The sequence below is a fragment of the Mobula hypostoma genome, chromosome 1 (genome assembly GCF_963921235.1).
Source record: "Mobula hypostoma chromosome 1, sMobHyp1.1, whole genome shotgun sequence".
Taxonomy (NCBI): domain Eukaryota; kingdom Metazoa; phylum Chordata; class Chondrichthyes; order Myliobatiformes; family Myliobatidae; genus Mobula; species Mobula hypostoma.
In genome coordinates, this window is record NC_086097.1 from 17,664,589 (window position 1) to 17,689,647 (window position 25,059).

Genomic DNA, 25,059 nt, shown 5'->3' on the forward strand with positions numbered 1-25,059 from the left:
ATAATCCAGTAAATTAATAGACCAGTGAGTCTGACTTCAGTGGTGGGCAAGTTGTTGGAGTAGACCCTGAGAGGCAGGATTTATGAGCATTTGGAGAGACATAATCTGATTAGGAATAGTCAGCGTAGCTTTGTCAAGAGTAGGTCGTGCCTTACGAGCCTAATTGAATTCTTTGAGGAAGTAACAAAACACATTGAAGAAAGTAGAGCAGTTGATGCAGTGTTTGTGGATTTCAGTAAGGCATTTGATAAGGTTCCCCATGCAAGGCTTCTTCAGAAAGTAAGGAGGCATGGGGTCCAAGGAGACCTTGTTTTGTGGATCTAGAATTGGCTTGCCCACAGAAGTCAAAGGGTGGTTGTATATGGTTCGTATTCAACATGGAGGTCGGTGACCAGTGGTGTTCCGCAGGGATCTGTTCTGGAACCCCTCCTCTTTGTGTTTTTTATAAGTGACCTGGATGAAGAAGTAGAAGGGTGGGTTAGTAAGTTTGCTGGTGACACAAAGGTTGGGGGTGTTGTGGATAGTCTGGAGGTTTGTCAGCGGTTACAGAGGGATATCGATAGGATGCAGAACTAGGCTGAGAGGTGGCAGATGGACTTCAACCCAGATGCGTGAAGTGGTTCATTTTGGAAGGTAAAATTTGAAGACAGAATATAATATAAATGATAAGACTCTTAGCAGTGTGGAGGATCTGAGAGATCTTGGGGTCAGTGTAGATAGGACACTCAAAGCTGTTGCGCAGGTTGACAGTGTTGTTAAGAAGGTGTATGATGTGCTGGCATTCATCAACCATGGGATTGAGTTAAAGAGCCATGCAGTAATGTTAACAGCTATACAAGACCTTGGTCAGACCCCACTTGGAGTACTGTGTTCAGTTCTGGTCACCTCACTACAGGAAGGATGTGGATACTATAGAGAGTGCAGAGGGGATTTACAAGGATGTTGCTTGGATTGGAGGGTGTACCTTATGAGAATAATTAAGTGAACTTGGCCTTTTCTCCTTGGAGCGACAGAGAATGAGAAGTAACCTGATAGACCTATATAAGATGATGAGAGGCATTGATCATGTGGATAGTCAGAGAGGCTTTTTCCCAATGCTGAAATGGCTAACGCGAGGGGAATAGTTTTAAGGTGCTTGGAAACAGGTACCAAGGGGATGTCAGGGTTAAGTTTTTTATAGAGAGTGGTGGATGCATGGAATGCACTGCTGCCGGCTGTGGTGGAAGCGGATACAAATAGGGTCTTTTAAGAGCCTCTTAGATAGGTACATGGAGCTTAGAAAAATAGAGGGCTATGCACTAGAGAAATTCTGGACGGTCTCCAGAGTAGGGTACATGGTTGGCACAACATTGTGGGCTGAAGGGCCTGTAATGTGCTGTAAATTTCTATGTTCTATGTTCTTAAAATGATAAAAACTACTGTGCACTAATGTAATGGTTGTACCATAACAGTCACATAGAGGCTTTGACTCTTTAACTCGAACTTTGACTATGATAAACACATCTCATGATAGCAACTAAGTATTTGTTTCTATCTTTTCAGGTGATCAAGGCTGATCCCTGCCTCAGTTAAATGTGTCATGGAGTTGCCACAAAAATCATATTTATGACTAAATTGAGTGTCCTATTGCTTTCCTTCCAATACTACAGCTTCTGTCTGATGGTCCATGAAGTGCTTGATCTAATTAGCTGTTTATCAGTCTTACTGAGGGAAAACTTCTGGGTGTATTGTTACATTGAAAAACTGTTACTGTAGTGAACTCTTACCTATTGAAGTGGAAATTCTGATTGTGGACAGTTGTGCTATAAATAGATGAGTAAATTGTGTCCTTGAGTTAGTCAGTTTTTAAAGTCTCTTTAAAAATTCTGGTTTATCATCGTATACTCCATTAGAAATTTCAGTTAGTTGTTAGCCAATGTAAGTTTAGTGTTAAATCAAAATGAAGGGCAAGCGAAGTAGCAAGAGGTAGTGGTAGACAATGAAGAGTGAGAATCCTGCCACTGTCTGTAAGGAGTTTGTACATTCTCCTCATGACCATGTTAGTTTCCTTTGGGTTTTCGGGTTTCTTCCCACAGTCCAAAGACGAACCAGTTGGAAGGTTAATTGGTCATTGTAAATTGTCTCATGATTAGGCTAGGGTTAAATCAGGGGTGTCTGGGCGGCACAGCTGGATTTGCCTATTCCGCGCAGTATCTCAATAAATAAATAAAAATATATTTTGTTCCGGAACCACCAGTGGGACGAACAAAAGTAAACTCATAAGACAGGAGAAAATTGATTTGGAAAAAAAAAGACAGAAGTTTTATATGTTCATATAAAAAGGAAGAGAGTGGCTAAAGTTGGTATGTGAACTCTGGAGAGTAAAGTTAGCGAATTAATATCATGAAACAAGGAAATAACACATACATTAACCAATTTTCTTGTAAGTAACAAGGTATTATAAAACTCGGGGGACTAAAGCTAGGCAAGCCACCAGGACACAATGTCCTGAACATACATTTTTTTTAAAGGAATTGGTAGCAGAGATAGTGGATTCGGTGTTTGAAGTTATTCAAAATTCTCTGAATTTCAAATGTTAGCAATGAATTGGAAAACAGCAAGAAGTCATAAAGACCAACGATGGAGAACTATAGGTTAGTTTGGTGGTCCCCAACCACCAGGCCGCAAAGCAGGTGCTACCGGGCCGCGAGGAAATGATATGATTTGGCGAACACCATCCCCCCGTCAGCCGGTCCACAAGAATATTGTCAATATTAAACCAGTCTGCAGTGCAAAAAAGGTTGGGGACCCCTGGGTTAGTTCATAGAACGTCGATTATTGGCAAGGTGATTGAGTCAATTATCAAATAAGGTATAGATAATCATTTAGTAAAACTGAATAGAATCAAACTCATGTTAGCATGTTTCCCAAAGAGTAAATCACGTTTGACAAATTTGCCTGACATTTTCGCATATGTTATCCTGAAAGATTTATTCTGATGGACAAAGGCTGTGTTCTTTTTCCTCGTTTCTCACACCTGTTGACAGTACTACTATATAGTACTGCATAAGAACCAAAAACAGTGTGGAAAATACCATTTCTCTTTTGAAAATAATATTCCAGTATCTGATTCAATTAGAGAGATACCTTGCATTACACTTTTAGCATATGTTAGAGGGTTTATTTTTGCTCTATTTTGCAAAATCTTCTTGCAAAAGCATACTGGCCTGAAGGGGCATGAGCGCATCTGAAAAACAGCAAGAATCAGAATCAGGTTTATTATCACCATCATATTTCATTAAATTTATTGTCTTTCCAGCAATGCATAATAATAGAAAAAATGTGAATTGCTGTAAGTTTATGTATAGTGCCTATAAAAAGTATTCACCTCCCTTGGAAGTTTTCATTATTGTTTTACAACATTGAATCACAGTGGATTTAATTTGGCTTTTTTGACACTGATCAACAGAAAAAGATACTTTTGTGTCAAAGTGAAAACAGATCTCTACAAAGTGATCTAAATTAATTACAAATATCCAACACAAAATAACTGATTGCGTAAGTATTCACTGCTCCTTTGATAGACACACCAAATCATCACCAGTGCAGCCAATTGATTTTAGGGGTCACAAATTTAGTTAAATGGCGATCACTAGTGTACAGTCAAGGTGTTTCAATTGATTGTAGTAAAAATACACCTGTATCTGGAAGATCCAGCTGCTGGTGAGTCAGTATCCTGGCAAAAACTCCACCATGAAGACAAAAGAACACTCCAAACAAATCCCCAAAAAGGTTATTGAAAAGCACAAGTCAGAAGATGGATACAAAAAAATTCCAAGTCACTGAATATCCCTTAGAGTACAGTTAAGTCAATCATCAAGAAATGGAAAGAATATGGCACAACTGTAAATCCACCATGAGCAGGCTGTCCTCAAAACTGAGTGACCATACAAGAAGGGAAATAGTGAGGGAGGCCACCAAGAGACCATTGCAGGAGGAGTTACTAGCTTCAGTGGCTGAGATGTGAGAGACTGTGCATACATCAAATGTTGCTTGGGTGCTTCACCTGATGCATCTTTATGCGAGAGTGGCAAAGAGAAAGCCACTGTTGGGGGGGAGAAAAACTCACATGAAACCTCGGCTAGAGTTTGCCAAAAGGCATGTGGGAGACTCTGAAATCAGCTGGAAGAAGGCTGCATGGCCTAATGAAACCAAAATTGAGCTTTTTGGCCATGAAGACTATACGCCATGTTTGGCATAAGCCAAACACTGCATGTCATCAAAAACACACCATCCCTACTGTGAAGCATGGTGGTGGCTGCATCATGCTATGGGGATGCTTCACTACAACAGGCCCTGGAATACTTGTGAAGGTAGGAGGTAAAATTAATGTAGCAAAATAGAGGGAAATCCTGCAGGAAAACCTGATGCAGTTTGCAAGAGAACTGCAACTTGAGAGATTTGTTTTCTAGCAAGACGGTGACCTCAAGCCTAAAGTCAAAGCTACATAGGAATCGCTTAAAAACAACGAAGTTAATGTCCTGGAGTGGGCAAGTCAGAGTCTGGACATCAATCCAATTGAGAATTTGTGGCTGTACTTTAAACTGGCTGTTCACTCAGGATCCCCATGCAAGCTGACAGAGCTTGAGCAGTTTTGTAAAGAAGAATGAAGAAAAATTGCAGTGTCTAGATGTGCAAAGCTGATAGAGACCTATCCACACAGACTCAAGGCTGTAATTGCTGCTAAAGGTGCATCTACTAAATACTGACTTGAGGGGGGTAAAATAATCAATTATTTTGTGCTTTATATTTGTAATTAATTTAGATCACTTTGTAGAAGTCTGTTTCCACTTTGACACTAAAGATTTGTTTTATGTTGATCAATGTCAAAAAAACCCCCAAAATAAATCCACTCTGATTCAATGCTGGAAAACAAAAAAACATGAAAACTTCCAAGGGTGGTGAATGCTTTTTACAGTCAGAGTCAGTCTGTCTCTCTGTCTCTCTGTCTCTCTGTCTCTCTGTCTCTCTGTCTCTCTGTCTCTCTGTCTCTCTGTCTCTCTGTCTCTCTGTCTCTCTGTCTCTCTGTCTCTCTGTCTCTCTCTGTCTCTCTCATTCTCTCTCTCTCTCATTGGAGTTTGGAAGAGTGAGAAGTCATTTCCTCTCATGTGAAAGCTTAGGACTAGAGGACATTGTTTCAGAATATGGTTGACATTAACTTCAGACAAGATGAGGAAGAGTTCATTGCTGCAGAAAACTGTTGACGTAGAATGTTTAAATATATTCAAAGCAGAAATAAGTAACTTTTTAATCAGTGAGGGTATTGATAATTATGGAAATTAGACTGGAAGGTAGACTCGAAGAAAGTTGGATCAGCTATTATTTTACTTAATACTGCCATAAGGTCAAAGGGATAATAGCCAAAGTCTTTTCTGGTTTTATATGATCTTGGTCACTTCGCAACCACATCTTATTCCGCAAGGTGCACTGGTTTCCTCCTGCAGTTCAAAGACATTTATGTCATTAATTCATCACCTGATCATAAATAGCATGTGCATTTAGATAAAGAAATTTCAAATCTGTCTTTGTAGTTTCATTTTTCTGCTCTGATTCGAATTGGACACATTCTCTAACACTTGTAAACAGTGGTTCTTCTTGACTTACTGGTCCTTTTGAACTCTTTTCTTTCCCACCGTTCAGTTAAACCGTTATCTGGAGCTGTGGTTACCTGCAGTGACTACTTTCCTAGCTCAATCTAAGTTAAGTCCAACCCACTGGGAAATTTCCATCTGCCAAGTACTGTTGTTGTCTCTCCCACACAATCTCTGAGCCATCTATTCAGTTCTTTGGTCTCATTGACCCTATCTCAAATCACACTTAGTGCAGCTTTTTTTTTATAGATATCCATTTGTCTCATGAGACCATGGATTTGCGCCTTGGAAGGTTTGCAGGGCGCAGGCCTGCGCAAGGTTGTATGGAAGACCAGCAGTTGCCCATGCTGCAAGCCTCCCCTCTCCACGCCACCTATGTTGTCAATTTGGCACCTGTGTCGTCGCAGGGCAATGTGTGGTTAAGTGCCTTGCTCAAGGACACACACGCTGCCTCAGCCAAGGCTAGAACTAGCGACCTTCAAATCACTGGACGAACGCCTTAACCAGTTGGCCACGTGCCAACACAGATTTCTACCTTTCTTGTTCTTTCTAATTTATTTCCTAGTATCTTCTGTTATTCTATTTGCTGCCTTTGATTGTTCTATGATGTTTATCTCAAGCCACCTTGAACTTTTCTCTCCCATTTCAGTTGATCTCCAGCCCTAATGATGTTTTCTCACCCCTGGTACCAGGCAAGCAATATAATCTTCAGGACAAATGATTACAGATGCAGAGGAACAGTAGTGATTTTCCTTGCCAAACCATCAAGAATTCCTTTCTTCTCTCTCTAGTTAATTGGTTTCCTACAGCTTCTGTTCTTATCTACACAGACCTTAGAACCTTGTACCTGTAAGATAATTGAAACGATTAGACTTTCGAAAGCACTACCTTATGAATAACCCTCTGTCTCATATATAGCCATATCTTCTGAATCTCTTGACACTCCATTTCTATAGTACCTGATCTATGATAATTGCTTCTCAGAGAAAAAAGTGTCTTGGTGACTTTTCCACTCTCTGAATACATAGTCCGATCCAACTTTCAAAGCATAAAAGACCTGAAGTTTCAACAGGACCTACAGCCACAGACACTGCAGATGTAGTTCCCAGAGAACTCTATGTTTTCTGTAAATTCCATCAGACTTCAGCAGTATATCAGCTACTCAACTATGCCTATCTTAAAATATTAATTTAACTTAATCAAATTATTTAACCCTGCCATGATTTCTCTAACTTCACAAAAACACATTTACTCACTAAATTCCATACCCTTTTGGATTCTGCACTATTCGGACATTCTGCTAAAAAAAAATCAGAATATTCTATTAGTTGATCTCACAGGTCTTTATTCCCCAAATACCCTGACTTCAATCAATCATTAATACTAATCTGCTATTAAGGTATTCGGAAAACTATGAAGTTTCTTGCTTATGTCAATGCAATTTTAAAAAAAAATAAGATAATGGAATTTTAACTGTAAAACATTTGTGGAGAGAGGAATGAAAATATTAATTATGCAAGATTAGAAGGTAGAAGTATAAAGTATAGAACATTAAAACATAGTATGGAACATGAACAGGACCTTTGTGCAGTCCATAATGTCAATTGAAAATAATCCCATCTGTCTACACATTGTCCGTATCACTCCATTCCCTGCCTGACATATGCTTGTCTGAATGCTTTTAACTGTAATTGTACTTACTTCCACCACTTCCCCTGGCAGTGTATTCAAGGCACCTATGACTCTATGTTTGCAGGGAAAAAAAATCCTTGCACGTCTCCTCTAAATGTTCTTCCACTCACTTCATGTTTTGCTTTCTTGTACTTTATATTCCCATCCTGGGAGGAAGGGGTAAAAGAATAACTACCCTTTATTACCCTTAATATTGAGCCATAGAAGACCAGAGCACAGAGAGAGGCCTTTCAGCCCATCTTGTCCATGCCAAAATATTATTCTGCCTCGTCCCATCAATCTATAGCTGGACAATAAACCACAAACATGAAAAGATCTGCAGATGCTGGAAATCCAAAGGAACACACAGAAAACGATGGAGGAACTCAGCAGGCCAAGCAGCGTCTATGGAAAAGAGTAAATAGTCGATGTTTCGGGCCGAGACCCTTCTTCGGGACCCGAAGTCTGTTTACTCTTTTCCATAGATGCTGCCTGGCCTGCTGAGCTCCTCCAGAATTTTGTGTGTGTGTAGCCCTCTATACCCTTCCATCCATATACTTATCCAATCTTCTCTCAAATGTTGAAATTGAACCTACATCCACTTCTGCTGGCAGCTCATTCCACACTCACTAGCTTCCGAGTGAAGAAGTTCCCCTTCATTTTCCCTTAAATATTTCACCTTTCACCCTTAACCCATGACCTCAAATTATAGTTTCTCCCAACCTCAGTAGAAAAAGGCTGCTTGCATTTATCCTGTCTATACCTTTCATAATTTTTTACCTCTATCAAATCCCTCCTCATTCTCTTGCGCTTCAGGGAATAACATCCTAACTTATTCAGCTTTTCCCTATAATTCAGGTCATCAAGTCCTGGCAACATCCTTATAAATGTTCTCTGTACTCTTTAGATGTTATTGATATCTTTCCTGTAGGTTGGTGACCAGAAATACATCAAACAAACCTCATTAACATCTTGTACAACTTCAACATAATATCTCTACTTCTGTACACAATACTTAGGCTACGTCCAGACTAGACCGGGTAAATCCGTAACCAAAGCTTTTTCTCTTCGTTTTGACCCTCCGTCCACACTGAAACGGTGTTATCCTCCCCTGAAAATGGAACTTTTCTGAAACACTCTCCAGAGTGTTTAAGTCTGAAAACGCCAGTTGGCCGTTGTAGTGTGTAGGGGGTAACCAGCTAATTTTAAAAAAACGCTGTCATGACGTGCTGGAACAAATGGTGGCGGCAGCATGGTATTTCATTGTTTTCTTGAACGCAACCTCCAACACCACAACAACGACAACAATATCTGACAATAGATGTGTAACAGCCTAATGTAACATTGTATGGAAATAGAAGATAACACTGATGCTGATATGTTTTATACATTTAACAAGGTGCTTTATTAATGTATTGCTTGTGCAAACATTCAATAGATGCAATTGTCACTTTTGCCCAGTAACTCGTTTTATTGCACATGTTAAATACAGCAAAATAATACACAAAGTCTTGGCAAAAGTAAAGGCAAACAAATGAAGTAACAGCAAATTTCACTTTTGCCCAGTAACAAGCCTTATTGCATTTAGTTGTAGCTGTTGTCCCTTTCATCGGTGAAGGGACTATGGCTATAGGAAATGTTTCTGGACAAACGTGCACCAAGTCTTTCGTTTGGCAATTTCCTTTTAAGTTTTTCTAGTCTGTAACTGGACAAACGTGCACCAAGTATACCATTTCCTCTTCACTGTTTTTCTGTGTGTCCTGCGCATGCCCAGTAGGAGGAAATTCACCCAAATACCTGTTTTAATGTGGACGGAGGTATTTTCAAAAACTCCTGGTGTGGACGCCTATCGTTTGTGTTTTTAAAATTGTCTGGTCTAATGTGGACGTAGCCTTAGATTTTTGAAGGCCAATGTGCCAAAAGCTCTCTTTATGAGATCACATTCAAAGAATTATGGCTCTGTACTCCCAGATCTCTCTGTTCTACCACACTCCTCAGTGCCCTAAATATGTGCTGCGTCAGTTCTACCCTGGTTTCTCCTACCAAAATATAACACTTGTCTGTATTAAATTCCAGTCTGCCATTTTTAGCCCATTTTCTAGCTAGTTCAAATCTTGCTGCAACCTTTCTTGCTGTCCACCAAATCTTAAATCTTGGTGTTACCTGTGAATTTACATATCTGGTTTACCACATTATCTTCCAGATCATTTATATAGATGATGAACAACAATGGACTCAGCACTGATCAGCTTTTGACAGTGCAGATCCAAGTTTGTCTGACCTCTCCTGATAGCTAATACACTCCAATCCAAGCAAAATCCTGGCGAACCTTTAATGTACCCTCTCCAGAGCCTCTGTATCTGTGCTATAATGTGGTAATCTGATCTGCACATAATTTCCCAAATGTTATCTCACCAAAGTTTTGTATATTTGCAATGACTTCCCAACTCTTTTACATGATGCCCACTGATGAATTCAAAAATTCCATTCACCTTCTTTACCACTCTATCTACTTGTGTTGCCACTTTTAGAGAACTGTGATCTTGTACCCAAAAATTCTTCTGTATATCAATGCTTCTAAGGGTCCTTTAGTTTATTGTATATGTTCCTTTTGCATTTGACCTCCTAAAGTCCAACATCTCATACTTGTCTGGATTAATCTCCATCTGCCATTTCTCTGCCATATTTCCAATTGATCTATATCCTCCAGTTTCCTTTGATAATCTTCTTTAGTATCACATTTCTGTCACATTTTGTGTCACCTGCTAACTTGCTAATCAGGCCACTTACACTTTAGTACATATCACTTAAAAAACCTCAAACAACAGAGGCTCCATTTCTGATCCCTGCAGAACACCATTGGTCTCATACCTTCGGTCAGAATAACATCTGGGCTAAATGGTGTATTTCTATTTCCCTTGTTCCTTAATTGCATAAAACCTATGAAAGTGAACAATTGATTTCAGTGAGCCTAGGTTTCCCAAACTATCATTATCATTTTCTACTTTTACATTCAGTGATTAAGTGCAGAATTTGCATTTGCTGGGTTCACAAAGTTTGCGTAAATTTAATCTGGAGCTGGCTTTTTAGTTACTAGAAATGTTATATTTTCTCATGTTTCCATTATCAATTGTGCATCTGCTTCTCTGATCAATAGCCATTAAACATGATAAAAATATTGAAACTATTAATCATGAAGAGAAAGAAAGCTAATCCCCTTAATGCATAACATAAAATCATGTGAATTCTGTTTTTTTTTCTTTTTATTGTAGTGTGGAAAACCACTTCCAGGTCTCACAAGGCAGGATGATTGTTGTGGGAGTGTAGGATTATCATGGGGTTACCATAAGTGTACAAAATGTCCTCCAAAACCAGGTAAGCCATCAAAATTTATAACTTGAATGTTAGTATAGCAGAAGTTACTCAATGTTAAATCATATTGACAAGAACATATCTAGACTGAATGCTATTGTAATTTAACCCAATTTACTCAGATTGACTAGGTATCTTTTAAAGAGAATTCAGTAATCAATAGCTTATCCTTTTTCATCCATGCTCATGAGCAATTTCTAAAATAGTGTGGTCAAACCAAAGTTTTATCAGAGCTGCAACGTTAACATGTCAATCCCCAACTAATATAGTCACCATACACCGGAATCATCTTATCAATTTTCACTGAATTTAAGGGATATGTAGATGTTAAACGTAATAAACCGTTATTCCTCCATACTGTTAAGAACCTATCAATAACTCTGTATTCCTCCTTCAAGTTCAACCTTCCAAAGTGAACCACTTCACACTTTTCCAAATTGAACTCTACCTGCCACTTCTCAACCCAGCTCTGCCTGCTATCACTGTCCTGTTGTAACCTATGACAGCCTTCTACACTATCCACAGCACCACCAAACTTTGTATCATCTGCAAGCTTACTAATCCACCCTTCCACTTTCTCATCCAAGTCATTTATAAAAATCACAAAGAGCAGGAGTTTCAAAATAAGTATTCTGCAGAATGTCAGTGGTCACCGACCTCCCAAAGAATACGTCTGTCTACCATCACCCTCTGCTTTCAGTGGGAAAGCCAATTCGGAATTCAGACATCCAGCTTTCCCTTTATCCCATACCTCCTGACTTGCTGAATGAACCTATCATGGAGAACCTTGTCAAATGCCTTACTAAAATCCATATACATCACATCTATTACTCTGCCTTCATCAAAGTATTTTGTCACTTCCTCAAAAAATGTTATCAGGCTTATGAAGCATGTCCTGCCCATCAGAAAATCATGTTGACTATCCCTAATCAGACTATGCTTCTCCTAATGCTTGTAAATCAGTGTACTTCATTTTCCTCCTTTGATATTTCAGATCTGGGTACAGATAGATAGGACTTAGGTGTATGATCATGTTGGCATGGACAGGAGCCCGTTTCTGTGTTGTAGTACTGTTTGACTCTATGGATGAATTAAAAAATAAAGTTTTCTTTTACTTAGACTTTGATTACCTTATCTACCAGTATAGACTAGAATTTATGTTAGTTACCTAATTACTCAAATATTTAGTATGAATAAAGAAACTGTTAAAAATCTACAGTAATATAAGAGACGAAACCCCGTTACACTTGTATCTTTCCACATTGTAAAAGATAAAATGAGAAATCCTTGTGTCTAGCTGGCTCAAATAAGGGCATTCATATGAATCCAATTTACCCATAATTTTCATACCTATCTTTTTTTTGGAAAATTTCTAAGGCCTTTTCCTTTACCAACTGTTAACAGCATTCTTCACATCCCCCTTGCATCATTGTCCAGGAATTTAACTTTGAGCAACCCAATATTCCTCAACTACCTCTCCCCACCCCCCAACTATTCTTGCATTGTCTGATGGTGGGAACAATTTTTTTCCGATTTATTTGGTATAAAATGGTTTTGTTTATGCCGATCAAATATACTTTTAACCTTAACATGAGAAAATCTGCAGATGCTGGAAATCCAAATCAACACACAAAATGCTCGAGCAACTCAGCAGGCCAGGCAGCATCTATGGAAAACAGTAAACAATGGATGTTTTGGGCCAGGCCTGCTGAGTTCCTCTAGCGTTTTGTGTGTGATCTTTTTAACATAAGAACATAAGAAATAGAAGCAGGAGTAGGCCATCTGGCCCATCAAGCTTGCTCGGCCATTCAATAAGATCATGGTTGATCTGATCATGGACTCATCTCCACCTACCTGTCTTTTTGCTATAACCCTTAATTCCCCTACTATGCAAAAGTCTATCCAACGTTGTCTTAAATATATTTACTGAGGTAGCCTCCACAGCTTCATTGGACAGAGAATTCCACAGTTTCATCACTCTTTGGGAAAAGCAATTTCTCCTCATCTCCATCTGAAGTTTACTCCCTCGAATCTTGAGGCCTTGTCCCCTAGATCTAGTCTCACCTGCCAGTGGAAACAACTTTCATGCCTCTATCTTACCCATCTCTTTCATAATTGTATATGTTTCTGTAAGATCTCCTCTTATCCTTCTGAATTCCAATGAGTACAGTCCCAGGCTCAATCTCTCCTCATAGTCTAACCCCTTCATCTCTGAAATTAACCTGGTGAACCTCCACTGCACTGCCTCCAAAGCTTTCTCAAATAAGCAGACTAGAATTACACGTAGTACTCCAGATGGGGCCTCACCAGTATCCTATAGTTGCAGTACAACCTCCCTGCTCTTAAATTAAATTCCTCTAGCAATGAAGGCCAACATTCCAATTGCCTTCTTGATAGCCTGCAGCACCTGCAAACCCACCTTTTGTGATTCATGCACAAACACTCCCAACTCCTTCTGCACAGCAGCATGTACAATTTTTTTACCATTGAACTGATAACCTGCTCTTTCATTTTTTCCTTCCAAAGTGGATGACCTCACATTTACCAACATGGTACTCCATCTGCCAGACCCTTGCCCACTCACTTAACCTATCTATATCTCTCTGCAGACTGTCCGTATCCTCTCCACAATTTGCTTTTTCACTCAATTTAGTGTCATCAGCAAACTTAGATACACTACACTCAGTCCCCTCTTCCAGATTGTTAACGTATACCGTGAACAGTTGAGGGCCCAGCACCAACCCCTGCAGTACACCACTCACCACTAATTGCCAACCAGAGATATATCCTAACTCTCTGCTTTCTGTTGGTTAACCAATCCTCTATGCATGCTAATGCATCACCCCCAATTCTATGCATCCCTGTATTATGGATACGTCTTTTATGTGGCACCTTATCGAATGCCTTCTGGAAATCAAAGTAAATAACGTCCATCCATTCCCCTCTATTCAATGCGCTTGTGTATTCTCAAAGAACTCCAGTAAGTTTATCAAACTAGGACGTGCCTTTGCCGAATCCATGCTGCATCTGCCTGATGGATCCATTTCTTTCCAGATGCCTGACTATTTCTTCTTTAATGATAGCTTCAAGCATTTTCCCAACTACAGAGGTTAAACTAACTGGCCTATAGTTACCTGCCTTTTGCTTGCATCCTTTCTTGAACAGTGGCATGACATTTGCTGTCTTCCAATCTGTCTGGACCTGCCCAGGATCCAGAGGATTTTGGTAGATTATCGCCAAAGCCTCTACTATAACTTCTGCCATTTCTTTCATTATGCTGGGATACATTCCATCAGGACCAGGGGACTTGTCTAACCTTCTTTGCTCCAAATTTAAAAAAAAACTATTTTGTTCAGAACAAAATTGTATTCTGAACTGTTTCTGCAGTCTTTGTATCTTTCCATCAGTGTGTTAACTGAATTGGATGCAACACTCATGTGGTGGTCCAACTAACATTTCAACATTTCAAACAGATGAACATAACTTCCTGACTTCACTAACCAATCAAAGTTTCCTATTTTCTTACTTGTCATACTCTCAATTTGCCCTGTCAGTTTCAAACTTTCGAATTCATATTTACCCATCTCCCTATGTTTCCACCTCTACCTTGTCTACAATGTGAAACTAACTGGTTTATCTCTGTTTCCCAGTTCTGATGAAGCATCTTTGACTGGAAATGTTAACTGTGTCTCCCTTCACAATGCTGCTATTTTCAGCATTTTCTGTTTTTCTTTCAGATTTCCAACCTCTGTAGTTGTTTTTCTTTTATTTCTCTATGTTCAGTACTTGGCATTGGTAAAACAATAAAAATGCAGTTGAAGGCAGGGAGAAGGACAGCAGGAAGCTGCATGCCTTGAACTCAAGGCTGGGAAGAGGTTCAGAGATGGAGGTCAGTAATGTGGGTAGGTATGCATCTGGAAAATGATAGGTGTGTCTGAGTAGAACCAGGGATTATCATGTGCATAGCTGTGTAATGGAGCTTAGGGCTAAGAATATTGTTTGGGTGGGTTATGGGCATTATTGGAACCATAGTTAAGAACGTGGCTAGATGTGAAGCAGAAGATGGGACCAGGAACAAGTGTTAAGTGTAAGGCCAAAGTTGGGATTTGGATCACTGGCAGGCATGTACAGTAGCTAGCACTTGAGTCCAGTAACTGGCTGGCTGCGTTTAGGAGGTGGAGAGCAGAGCATGGCCAGGAATGTTGGTGACAGGAGTGGGCATAATTTTTAGAAGATATTTGGAATTTTACCTTTAATTCAACAATGTGCGAGGGTCAATTACTGTAGAGTACTAAAATTAATCATACTGTTAATATTTTTTAAATATTTTAAGCATTGAGAAATATCTGCCTTCTGGATTGTTAAATATTTTCTGCAATTGAACCTTTAGGGACAATTCTAACCAAAAGATACCTTGCTGTTGGCGACCACATGGATTTGTTACACTTGCATGATGTGTGCTCAGTTCCAATAGTTGAAGATATATAATCGATCCTTTATTAGTAATTAGCAAATTTACAACCTTGAAGCAATTAAACTTAAGCATACCCTAAGGTAATTAAGCATAATTGAGTGGTCAGCAAAAGATATGACATCTGTCGGTCCCCAGTTACAAATTGCCACAAACAAAGCCCAAGTACATAACTTATTCCCTTCTCTTTTTCCATGTTGCCCAGTCATGTAACTAGTTACCATAATAAATATGCAGAACAGAATATAATGTAGATAGAAAACAAATGCATGGCTTTCACATTCCAGCCCCTAATTATTATACTGTGATAATTATGGCTACATGCTACCAAGGCACAGGAGACATGAAATTTCAAGATTTACACAAATGTCCTTTTTCTGGTAGGCAGACTGTCCTGGATTGTGCTCTTCACCTTACAAGCCAGGTTGTTCCTCTTGACTACATTCATGAAAATCTATCTTGAATTGCTGATACCTAAGCTCATCCAAGTGCAAAGCTGAAGTCCCATTAACTGTTATCTCCGGCCAGTCATAGTCTTCCACCGTTATGGTCTCCTTTTAATGGTCCTTTAACATCCAACGTAACATTGTTTTGATTGCATAGGGTCCATCATTAACACTGCAAATCACTTGCAGCGGCTCCAATGCCTTAGGCACACTCACCCCTATCAACAGCTCAATTTCTGGCAAATGTATATGATTGGACATAGCATCAAAGGTTATGGGGAGAAGGTCGAGAATTGGGTTTGAGGAGAAGAAGAAAGGATCAGCTATGATTGAATGGCAGAGCAGACTCGATGGGCCAGATGGCCTAATTCTGCATCTATATCTTATGGTCTTCATATGAGACCATTCTTGAAGATCTTTCTGATGAGGAATGTTCCTCTTGTGGACAGGCATATATCCCTGTGTGTAGATGTTAGTAGATGTTAGGCAGTTCACAATAGTTTCACAATAATTCTCTAAGCCAGCCACTCCCAATCCTGAAGCAATGTAGCTACTCACAACCTTCTCTTAACCCATGGTGCATAAGAGAATGTGTGTTCTTTTTCCTATCAGGCTGAGCTTATTCATGATGCTCTCTGTGCAGAACACAGCAGTATTTCTTTGATCGAAGAAAGCATAAGTAACCACTATCTTGTAACCCTTCTTAGACTTCATCTGAAATTATAGGAATTTACAGTCATGATCACCAGCCCCTGTAAGGCCATTTGGTACCTGGGCATAACTCACTGCTGTGCTTGATTCATTCATGGCTTGTTTTGAAACTACACTTTTTTCGTCAGAGTGAATATGAAGTATGCTGGGATCCTTGCCACTGCATACTTTGCATAAAAGATGCTTTTGCAATCCTTACTGAAGTGTCTCATACACAAACAACCAAAGCAGACACCATTTTCTTTTAGGAAAACTTTTTTCACCAATTTAGAGCACAAATCCAAGGTATGTTCACCCTTGTAGAACAGGCAAACATGATCTTAGTTCCGGACTCAGTTTTAGTTTTTCACAGTAGCTACAGTAGTGGCTTAGCTGCTTCCTTTAATCTTGGAATAAATTTGTGATTAACTTTTGATCACAGCTTTGCTTATTGCTGGTGGCTTAGTATCGTATACGTTCCCAAACACTGGGTGTGTAGCAATCTTTCAATAAAATCAACAATGCCAGTGAAAGTAACCTTACAGTTGTACCTTTCTTGCATTTTATCTGTCACTGATCTTCATTTTTCCCAAATTTATCAGGCAATTTATTTACGACAACTCTCATTAGCAGGCATGTCCTGCATGTCTTCCATGGCATTGCAACAGCCTCTTTTAAAAAAAAAAGGCTGTGTTCTTGAACAGCTTTCACATCATCTGATTTGATATGTGGCCAAAGAAGAGCCTCTTCCATGTAGGCCATTGCAATTTTACGTTCATCCACCAAAATGTTCCTGTAGTAAAGCTTTGGCCCTTAGATATCCTTCCTCTGGGCTGGCTCACTGGCAACTTTTGACAAGCTCTCTAGGGTAACCTCCATTGAACTGACAGAGAAAATAGAGACGGTCACCGTAATTATCTGTATTACCTTCAATGCTATTCTTGAAAGCCCTCATATATAAATGATACGGCAATGGAAATAAACACAAACAAAGCACGGATATGTAACTTGTTCCCTTCACTTTTATCATGCCCCCACTCATATGACTGGTTATCATAGTAAGCATAATAAACGTGCAATACAGAATACAATGCAGATAGAAAATAGATGCATGGCTCCAACAAAACCTTTGTAATAATCACCATTGAGGCTCTCCTCTATTTGTGAAGTCAAAATTGACTTGTTGGTGTTTGATATGGACTATTACTATATACTGTATGATGTTGGCAACAAAGTTGTATTTATGCTTGGTTGTTTAACATTCAGTCCTTGATGACTATTCGAAGAAAGTCTGAGAATCGGAGCGGGAGTGCGGAGGAAGCCATTTTTGAATTTTTCGGGTTTTTTTTCCATTGGCGTTCAGAGAGGCGGGACTGCGCAGGCGTGTGACGTTGGGCAATGAACCGCAGAAGATTTAAAAGGACAGAAATCCTGCTTCGGGTTTAATTCGTGGAAAGAAGTCTGAGAATCATAGCAGGAGTGCGGAGGAAGCCATTTTTGAATTTTTCGGTTTTTTTTCCATCGGCGTTCAAAGAGGCAGAACTGCGCAGGCGTGTGACGTCGGGCAGTGAAGCGCGGAAGATTTAAAAGGAACAGAGCCTCATACAGCGGGCAGCGTAGTTTGCGGGCAGCAGAGTGAGCCGGGAGCAGAGTGAAGGCTTAAGGGCTTCGGCTCAACGGGCTTAGGCGGAAATGGACGAGGCGAGGAAGGTGTGGTATTCATTTTTTGTTGTTATTTGAGGAGAGGGGCAGTATGAGTGTGAGGGCAGTTTGTTGTTCTCGGTGCTGGATGTGGGATGCCCTGGAGTCTCCAAGCCTCCCGGATGTCCACATCTGTGCCAGGTGCGCCGAGATGCAGCTCCTAAGGGACCGCGTTAGGGAACTGGAGCTGCAGCTCGATGATCTTCGTCTGGTCAGGGAGGATGAGGAGTCGATAGAGAGGAGTTACAGGCAGGTGGTCACACTAGGGCCACGGGAGGCAGACAAGTGGGTCACGGTTAGGAGGGGGAAGGGGAAGAGTCAGGTAATAGAGAGTACCTCGGTGGCTGTGCCCCTTGACAATAGGTTTGAGTACTGTTGCGGGGGATAGCTTACCTGGGGGAAGCGACAGTGGCCGTGCCTCCGGCACAGAGTCCAGCCCTGTAGCTCAGAAGGGAAGGGAAGAGGACGGCAGTTGTAATAGGGGACTCGATAGTAAGGGGGTCAGATAGGCATTTCTGTGGACGCAGTCCAGAGACCCAGATGGTAGTTTGCCTCCCTGGTGCCAGGGTCCGGGATATTTCTGATCGCATCCAAGATATCCTGAAGTGGGAGGGTGAGGAGCCAGAGGTCGTGGTACATATAGGTACCAATGACATAGGTAGGAAAAGGGAAGAGGTCCTGAAAGGAGAATATAGGGAGTTAGGAAGGGAGTTGAGAAAAAGGACCGCAATGGTAGTAATCTTGGAATTACTGCCTGTGCCACTCGACAGTGAGAGTAGGAATGCAATGAGGTGGAGGATAAATGCGTGGCTGAGGGATTGGAGCAGGGGGCAGGGATTCAAGTTTTTGGATCATTGGGACCTCTTTTGGCGCAGGTACGACCTGTTCAAAAAGGACGGGTTACACTTGAATCCTAGGGGGACCAATATCCTGGCGGGGAGATTTGCGAGGGCTACTGAGGTGACTTTAAACTAGAATGCTTGGCGGGGGGTGGGAATCAAATTAAAGAGACTAGGAGAGAGGAGGTTAGTTCACAACAGGGGGATGGGAACAAGTGCAGAGAGACAGAGGGGTGTAAAATGAAGGTAGAAGCAAAAAGTAGTAAGGTGAAAAGTAAAAGTGGTAGGCCGGCAATTCCAGGGCAAAAATCAAAAAGGGCCACTTTTCAACATAATTGTATAAAGGCTAAGAGTGTTGTAAAAGCGAGCCTGAAGGCTTTGTGTGTCAATGCAAGGTGCATTCGTAACAAGGTGGATAAATTAAAAGTGCAGATTGTTATTAATGAATATGATATAGTTAGGATCACAGAGACATGGCTCCAGGATGACCAGGGATGGGAGCTCAACATTCAGGGATATTCAATATTCAGGAGGGATAGACATGAAAGAAAAGGAGGTGGTTAGAGAGGAGATTAACGCAATAGAAAGGAAAGACATTAGCCGGGAGGATGTGGAATCGATATGGGTAGAGCTGCGTAACACTAAGGGGCAGAAAACGCTGGTGGGAGTTGTGTACAGGCCACCTAACAGTAGTAGTGAGGTTGGGGATGGTATTAAACAGGAAATTAGAAATGCGTGCAATAAAGAAACAGCAGTTATAATGGGTGACTTCAATCTACATAGAGATTGGGTGAACCAAATTGGTAAAGGTGCTGAGGAAGAGGATTTCTTGGAATGTATGCGGGATGGTTTTTTGAACCAACATGTCGAGGAACCAACTAGAGAGCAGGCTATTCTAGACTGGGTATTGAGCAACGAGGAAGGGTTAATTAGTAATCTTGTCGTGAGAGGCCCCTTGGGTAAGAGTGACCAAAATATGGTGGAATTCTTTATTAAGATGGAGAGTGACATAGTTAATTCAGAAACAAAGGTTCTGAACTTAAAGAAGCGTAACTTTGAAGGTATGAGACGTGAATTAGCTAAGATAGACTGCCAAATGACACTTAAAGGGTTGACGGTGGATATGCAATGGCAAGCATTTAAAGATCGCATGGATGAACTACAACAATTGTTCATCCCAGTTTGGCAAAAGAATAAATCAAGGAAGGTAGTGCACCAGTGGCTGACAAGGGAAATTAGGGATAGTATCAATTCCAAAGAAGAAGCATACAAATTAGCCAGAGAAAGTGGCTCACCTGAGGACTGGAAGAAATTCAGAGTCCAGCAGAGGAGGACAAAGGGCTTAATTAGGAAGGGGAAAAAAGATTATGAGAGAAAACTGGCAGGGAACATAAAAACGGACTGTAAAAGCTTTTATAGATATGTGAAAAGAAAAAGATTGGTTAAGACAAATGTAGGTCCCCTACAGACAGAAACAGGTGAATTGATTATGGGGAGCAAGGACATGGCAGACCAATTGAATAACTACTTTGGTTCTGTCTTCACTAAGGAGGACATAAATAATCTTCTGGAAATAGTAGGGGACAGAAGGTCCAGTGAGATGGAGGAACTGAGGGATATACATGTTAGTAGGGAAGTGGTGTTAGGTAAATTAAAGGGATTAAAGGCAGATAAATCCCTAGGGCCGGATGGTCTGCATCCCAGAGTGCTTAAGGAAGTAGTCCAAGAAATAGTGGTGATAATTTTTCAAAACTCTTTAGATTCTGGACTAGTTCCTGAGGATTGGAGGGTGGCTAATGTAACCCCACTTTTTTAAAAAGGAGGGAGAGAGAAACCAGGGAATTATAGACCGGTTAGCCTGACATCGGTGGTGGGGAAAATGCTAGAGTCAGTTATCAAAGATGTAATAACAGCACATTTGGAAAGCGGTGAAATCATCGGACAAAGTCAGCTTGGAATTGTGAAAGGAAAATCATGTCTGATGAATCTCATAGAATTTTTTGAGGATGTAACTAGTAGAGTGGATAGGGGAGAACCAGTGGATGTGGTATATTTGGATTTTCAAAAGGCTTTTGACAAGGTCCCACACGGGAGATTAGTGTGCAAACTTAAAGCACACGGTATTGGGGGTAAGGTATTGATGTGGATAGAGAATTGGTTGGCAGACAGGAAGCAAAGAGTGGGAAAAACGGGACCTTTTCAGAATGGCAGGCAGTGACTAGTGGGGTACCGCAAGGCTCAGTGCTGGGACCCCAGTTGTTTACAATATATATTAATGACTTAGATGAGGGAATTAAATGCAGCATCTCCAAGTTTGCGGATGACACGAAGCTGGGCGGCAGTGTTAGCTGTGAGGAGGATGCTAAGAGGATGGAAGGTGACTTGGATAGGTTAGGTGAGTGGGCAAATTTATGGCAGATGCAATTTAATGTGGATAAATGTGAGGTTATCCACTTTGGTGGCAAAAACAGGAAAATGGATTATTATCTGAATGGTGGCCGATTAGGAAAAGGGGAGGTGCAATGAGACCTGGGTGTCATTATACACCAGTCATTGAAAGTGGGCATGCAGGTACAGCAGGCGGTGAAAAAGGCAAATGGTATGCTGGCATTCATAGCAAGAGGATTCGAGTACAGGAGCAGGGAGGTACTACTACAGTTGTAGAAGGCCTTGGTGAGACCACACCTGGAGTATTGTGTGCAGTTTTGGTCCCCTAATCTGAGGAAAGACATCCTTGCCATAGAGGGAGTACAAAGAAGGTTCACCAGATTGATTCCTGGGATGGCAGGACTTTCATATGATGAAAGACTGGATTGACTAGGCTTATACTCGTTGGAATTTAGAAGATTGAGGGGAGATCTTATTGAAACATATAAAATCCTAAAGGGATTGGACAGGCTAGATGCAGGAACATTGTTCTCGATATGGGGAAGTCCAGAACGAGGGGTCACAGTTTGAGGATAAAGGGGAAGCCTTTTAGGACCGAGATTAGGAAAAACTACTTCACACAGAGAGTGGTGAATCTGTGGAATTCTCTGCCACAGGAAACAGTTGAGGCCAGTTCATTGGCTATATTTAAGAGGGAGTTAGATATGGCCCTTGTGGCTAAAGGGATCGGGGGGTATGGGGGTAAGGCTGGTACAGGGTTCTGAGTTGGATGATCAGCCGTGAACATACTGAATGGTGGTGCAGACTCGAAGGGCTGAATGGCCTACTCCTGCACCTATTTTCTATGTTTCTATGTTTCTACATTTCTATAAGCATTGGGGTATAACAGATAATTTAAAAACATGAAAGTTTTGGATCAAAGTTACTTGGCTGGCCATTAACTTTGAGGAAGTAAATTTAGAAAAGTCTGCTGCTGTATAATAGAACATTCTTTGAAATGCACATGTTAAGCAACTGCAATTTATTTTAAGGCTTCCCTTAACTTTTTTTGAAAAAACAATGATACAAAATTTGAAGTTGAACTCCTTGCCATTATCAGTGGCATCAGTGTAATTGTAAGCATCAAATTTATATAGACAAGGAATGAATAAATAATATATGATTTAATAGAATTAAGGAGTTAAGAGGGTGTGGCAACCTGATTTAAATGCTCAAAACAATGAAGGGTGTAAATTGAGTAAGTGTTAGGCAGCTTTTCCTATGGCTCTTTAAGAAACGGGCAGGAGGTGTAGAGTGGACCTAAGAAAGAATCATTAAGCCCAGAGGATGATTGGATTTTGGAATATATTGCCTGAGAGAATGGTGGAGGCAATTAATGTCACAAAATTTCAGAAGTATCTAAGTGTGCACATGAATCATCAAGTCATATTAGGCTCTTGATCAATTGCTTTAAATGGGATTAGTATAGATGAGTATTTTATAGCTCTGCAGCTTCACGTTTCTGGGTGCCAGCATCTCAGGGGATCTATCCTGGGTCAACACATTTATGCAATCTCAAAGAAAGAAAGCCAGCTGCTCTACTTCATTAGGAGTTTGGGGAGATTTGCGATGTCGACAAAGACTCTGACAAATTTGTACAGATGTATGGTGGAGAGCATTCTGACTCTGCATCACAGCCTAGTATGGACCCTCCAATGTACAGAAATGCATTATAGGCACAACCCTCATCACCATCAAGGACATCCTCAAGAGGTCGTGCCTCCCGTAGGTGGCCTCCATCATTAAAAACCCTCACCATCAGGGATAAGCCCTCCTTACCTTATTACCATCGGGAAGGAGTTATAGGAACCTGAAGACCCACACTCAATATTTTAAGTACAGCTTCTTCCGCTCTGAACCGTCCATGAACCTATGAAAATTACCTCATTATTCATCTTTTGTGCTATTTATTTATTTTTTGTAAATTATGTCTTGCACTGTATAGCTGCCACAAAATAACAAATTTCACAGCATCTATCAGTGATGATAAACCTGATTCTGATTCTGATTTGGTTGATATGGACATGATGCAAGTAAACATGCAAGGCAATTTGCACACAGCAAGGTTAACCAGGCAGTAATGATCATATTTAGTGATGTTGGTTGAGGACGAAATGTTTGCCAATCTCAGAAGAAATAGGAATAAAAATAAAATTAATTTCTTTTCAGCTGTGGAAATGATGAGATGTAACACAGGAGCCATTTCCTGTGATGTATCTGACTCTTTGAGTCACTTTACAAATGACTCTTAAAAGAAGTTCTCACAATGCAAAACACTTTAAACATGTTCATGTGTTGAGATAATACACAGTATAATGTTGTTCCCAGATGTATTATTTTCAGAGAGATAACAAGTAGTTTAGATTTGGGTTACTGTGCCAGTTTGGATCAGATTGTTTAGCAGTGCCTGTTGTGTCCAACAGGAACTTGGCTGAGAATATTAAGAAATTCATTCAGCCCAGGTCTCTAATAGATATCAGAGGAAAAAGCTATTTCAAGGATGCCTAAATACACAAAGTGAAGATTGACTTTTCGAGCAAGCTAAAATCTATTTCTTGATACATTAAATTTACTGTTAGCCTTGCATATACTTGTATCTCACAACTATGCCCATGATAAAAGAAAAAATATTTTTTTTACTTCATTTCTCCCAAATTCTGAAAAACATTTCTCCCTCATCCAAAATCACTAAATGTCATCATTTCTGCCCGTTGGACCTTAATTTGCACTGATTACTAGATACATTTCCCACCATCATTTCAGCGATTGAATTTTCAAAACTACTTAATCATCAGTGAAGTAAATTGCAATGCAGAATTCTGAAAGGTACAGGTCTAGAAATTAATTCGTGCAGTGCTATGCTTTTAATAAGTTTGCAATTCAATTTTGAATTGTAAAACCACAGTCATTCACATTCAATGCCTGAATTTCTGTGTGCTACTAACATTTAGCAAATAGATTGTATGCAGAATGTGAAGTTCTTTGAGCACTATTCATTTGGATCACTGTCAATTAAAATTGGTTTAACTTTTCTATTTTAGTACACTGTGGGGTACTAATGTGGAAGCAACTTTTCATAGTATTTCATTCATACAGCAGCTGAATTATTCAGTGGCCACTTAAGGCACTTTTCACACAATCCTCCATTTTGCACAATACGCAATTTAAGCTGCTTGGACTCTAATACCTGTTTTTCCTAATCTGAGTGCAATGCATTGCAATTTCTCATAAGATCAACTCTGTACCTGAGGAAAAGGAATTACATCTCCATTAGACAGAGAAGGCATGTAGATTTAGAAAGAGTGCACACTGCATGGGGTGATTAATTGCATTCATGCTTACTTTAGGTTCACCTTGAGAAACTAGGTCTGTATATGACTTGTAAGTATAATTTCATGAATGTTGATTGCATGTGTTAAAATTAAGTTCACCTGAAACTTTAATCTTCAAGATGGCGCCAATATGTGGCAACACACACAAAATGCTGAAGGAACTCAGCAGGCCAGGTAGCATCTATGGAAAGCGTTTCGACCCGAAACCTTGACTGTACTTGTTTCCATAGATGCTACCTGGCCTGCTGAGTTTCTCCAGCATTTTGTGTGAGTTGCTCAGATTTTCTCCTGTTTGTGAGCTGACACGTGGCAGCTCTTTTTGTGCAGCTCTGATGAGAATCCACATCAAAGTCCACAGTCAGAACCATAGTTACTTTAGTAAGTAACATTGCTTTAAGACATCTAAAAATGTATTGATACTCAAAATTGGGAGTACTGGATTGCAGACTCGGGTCATGAGTGCAGTTCTGCTCTAAGAAA

The 25,059-nt window shown here is 40.3% G+C and overlaps 1 protein-coding gene across 4 annotated transcripts in view; it reads left to right on the top strand.

The window, feature by feature from the left end:
* The window catches only part of LOC134344379 (latent-transforming growth factor beta-binding protein 2-like), a 510,939-nt gene that overhangs the window by 209,583 nt on the left and 276,297 nt on the right, over positions 1-25,059 (top strand). For all 4 annotated transcript variants that reach the window (XM_063044071.1, XM_063044078.1, XM_063044088.1 and 1 more), the window contains one exon: positions 10,574-10,676. In XM_063044071.1, coding sequence (XP_062900141.1) covers positions 10,574-10,676 — 103 coding nt within the window. The remainder of the gene's footprint in view (positions 1-10,573; positions 10,677-25,059) is intronic.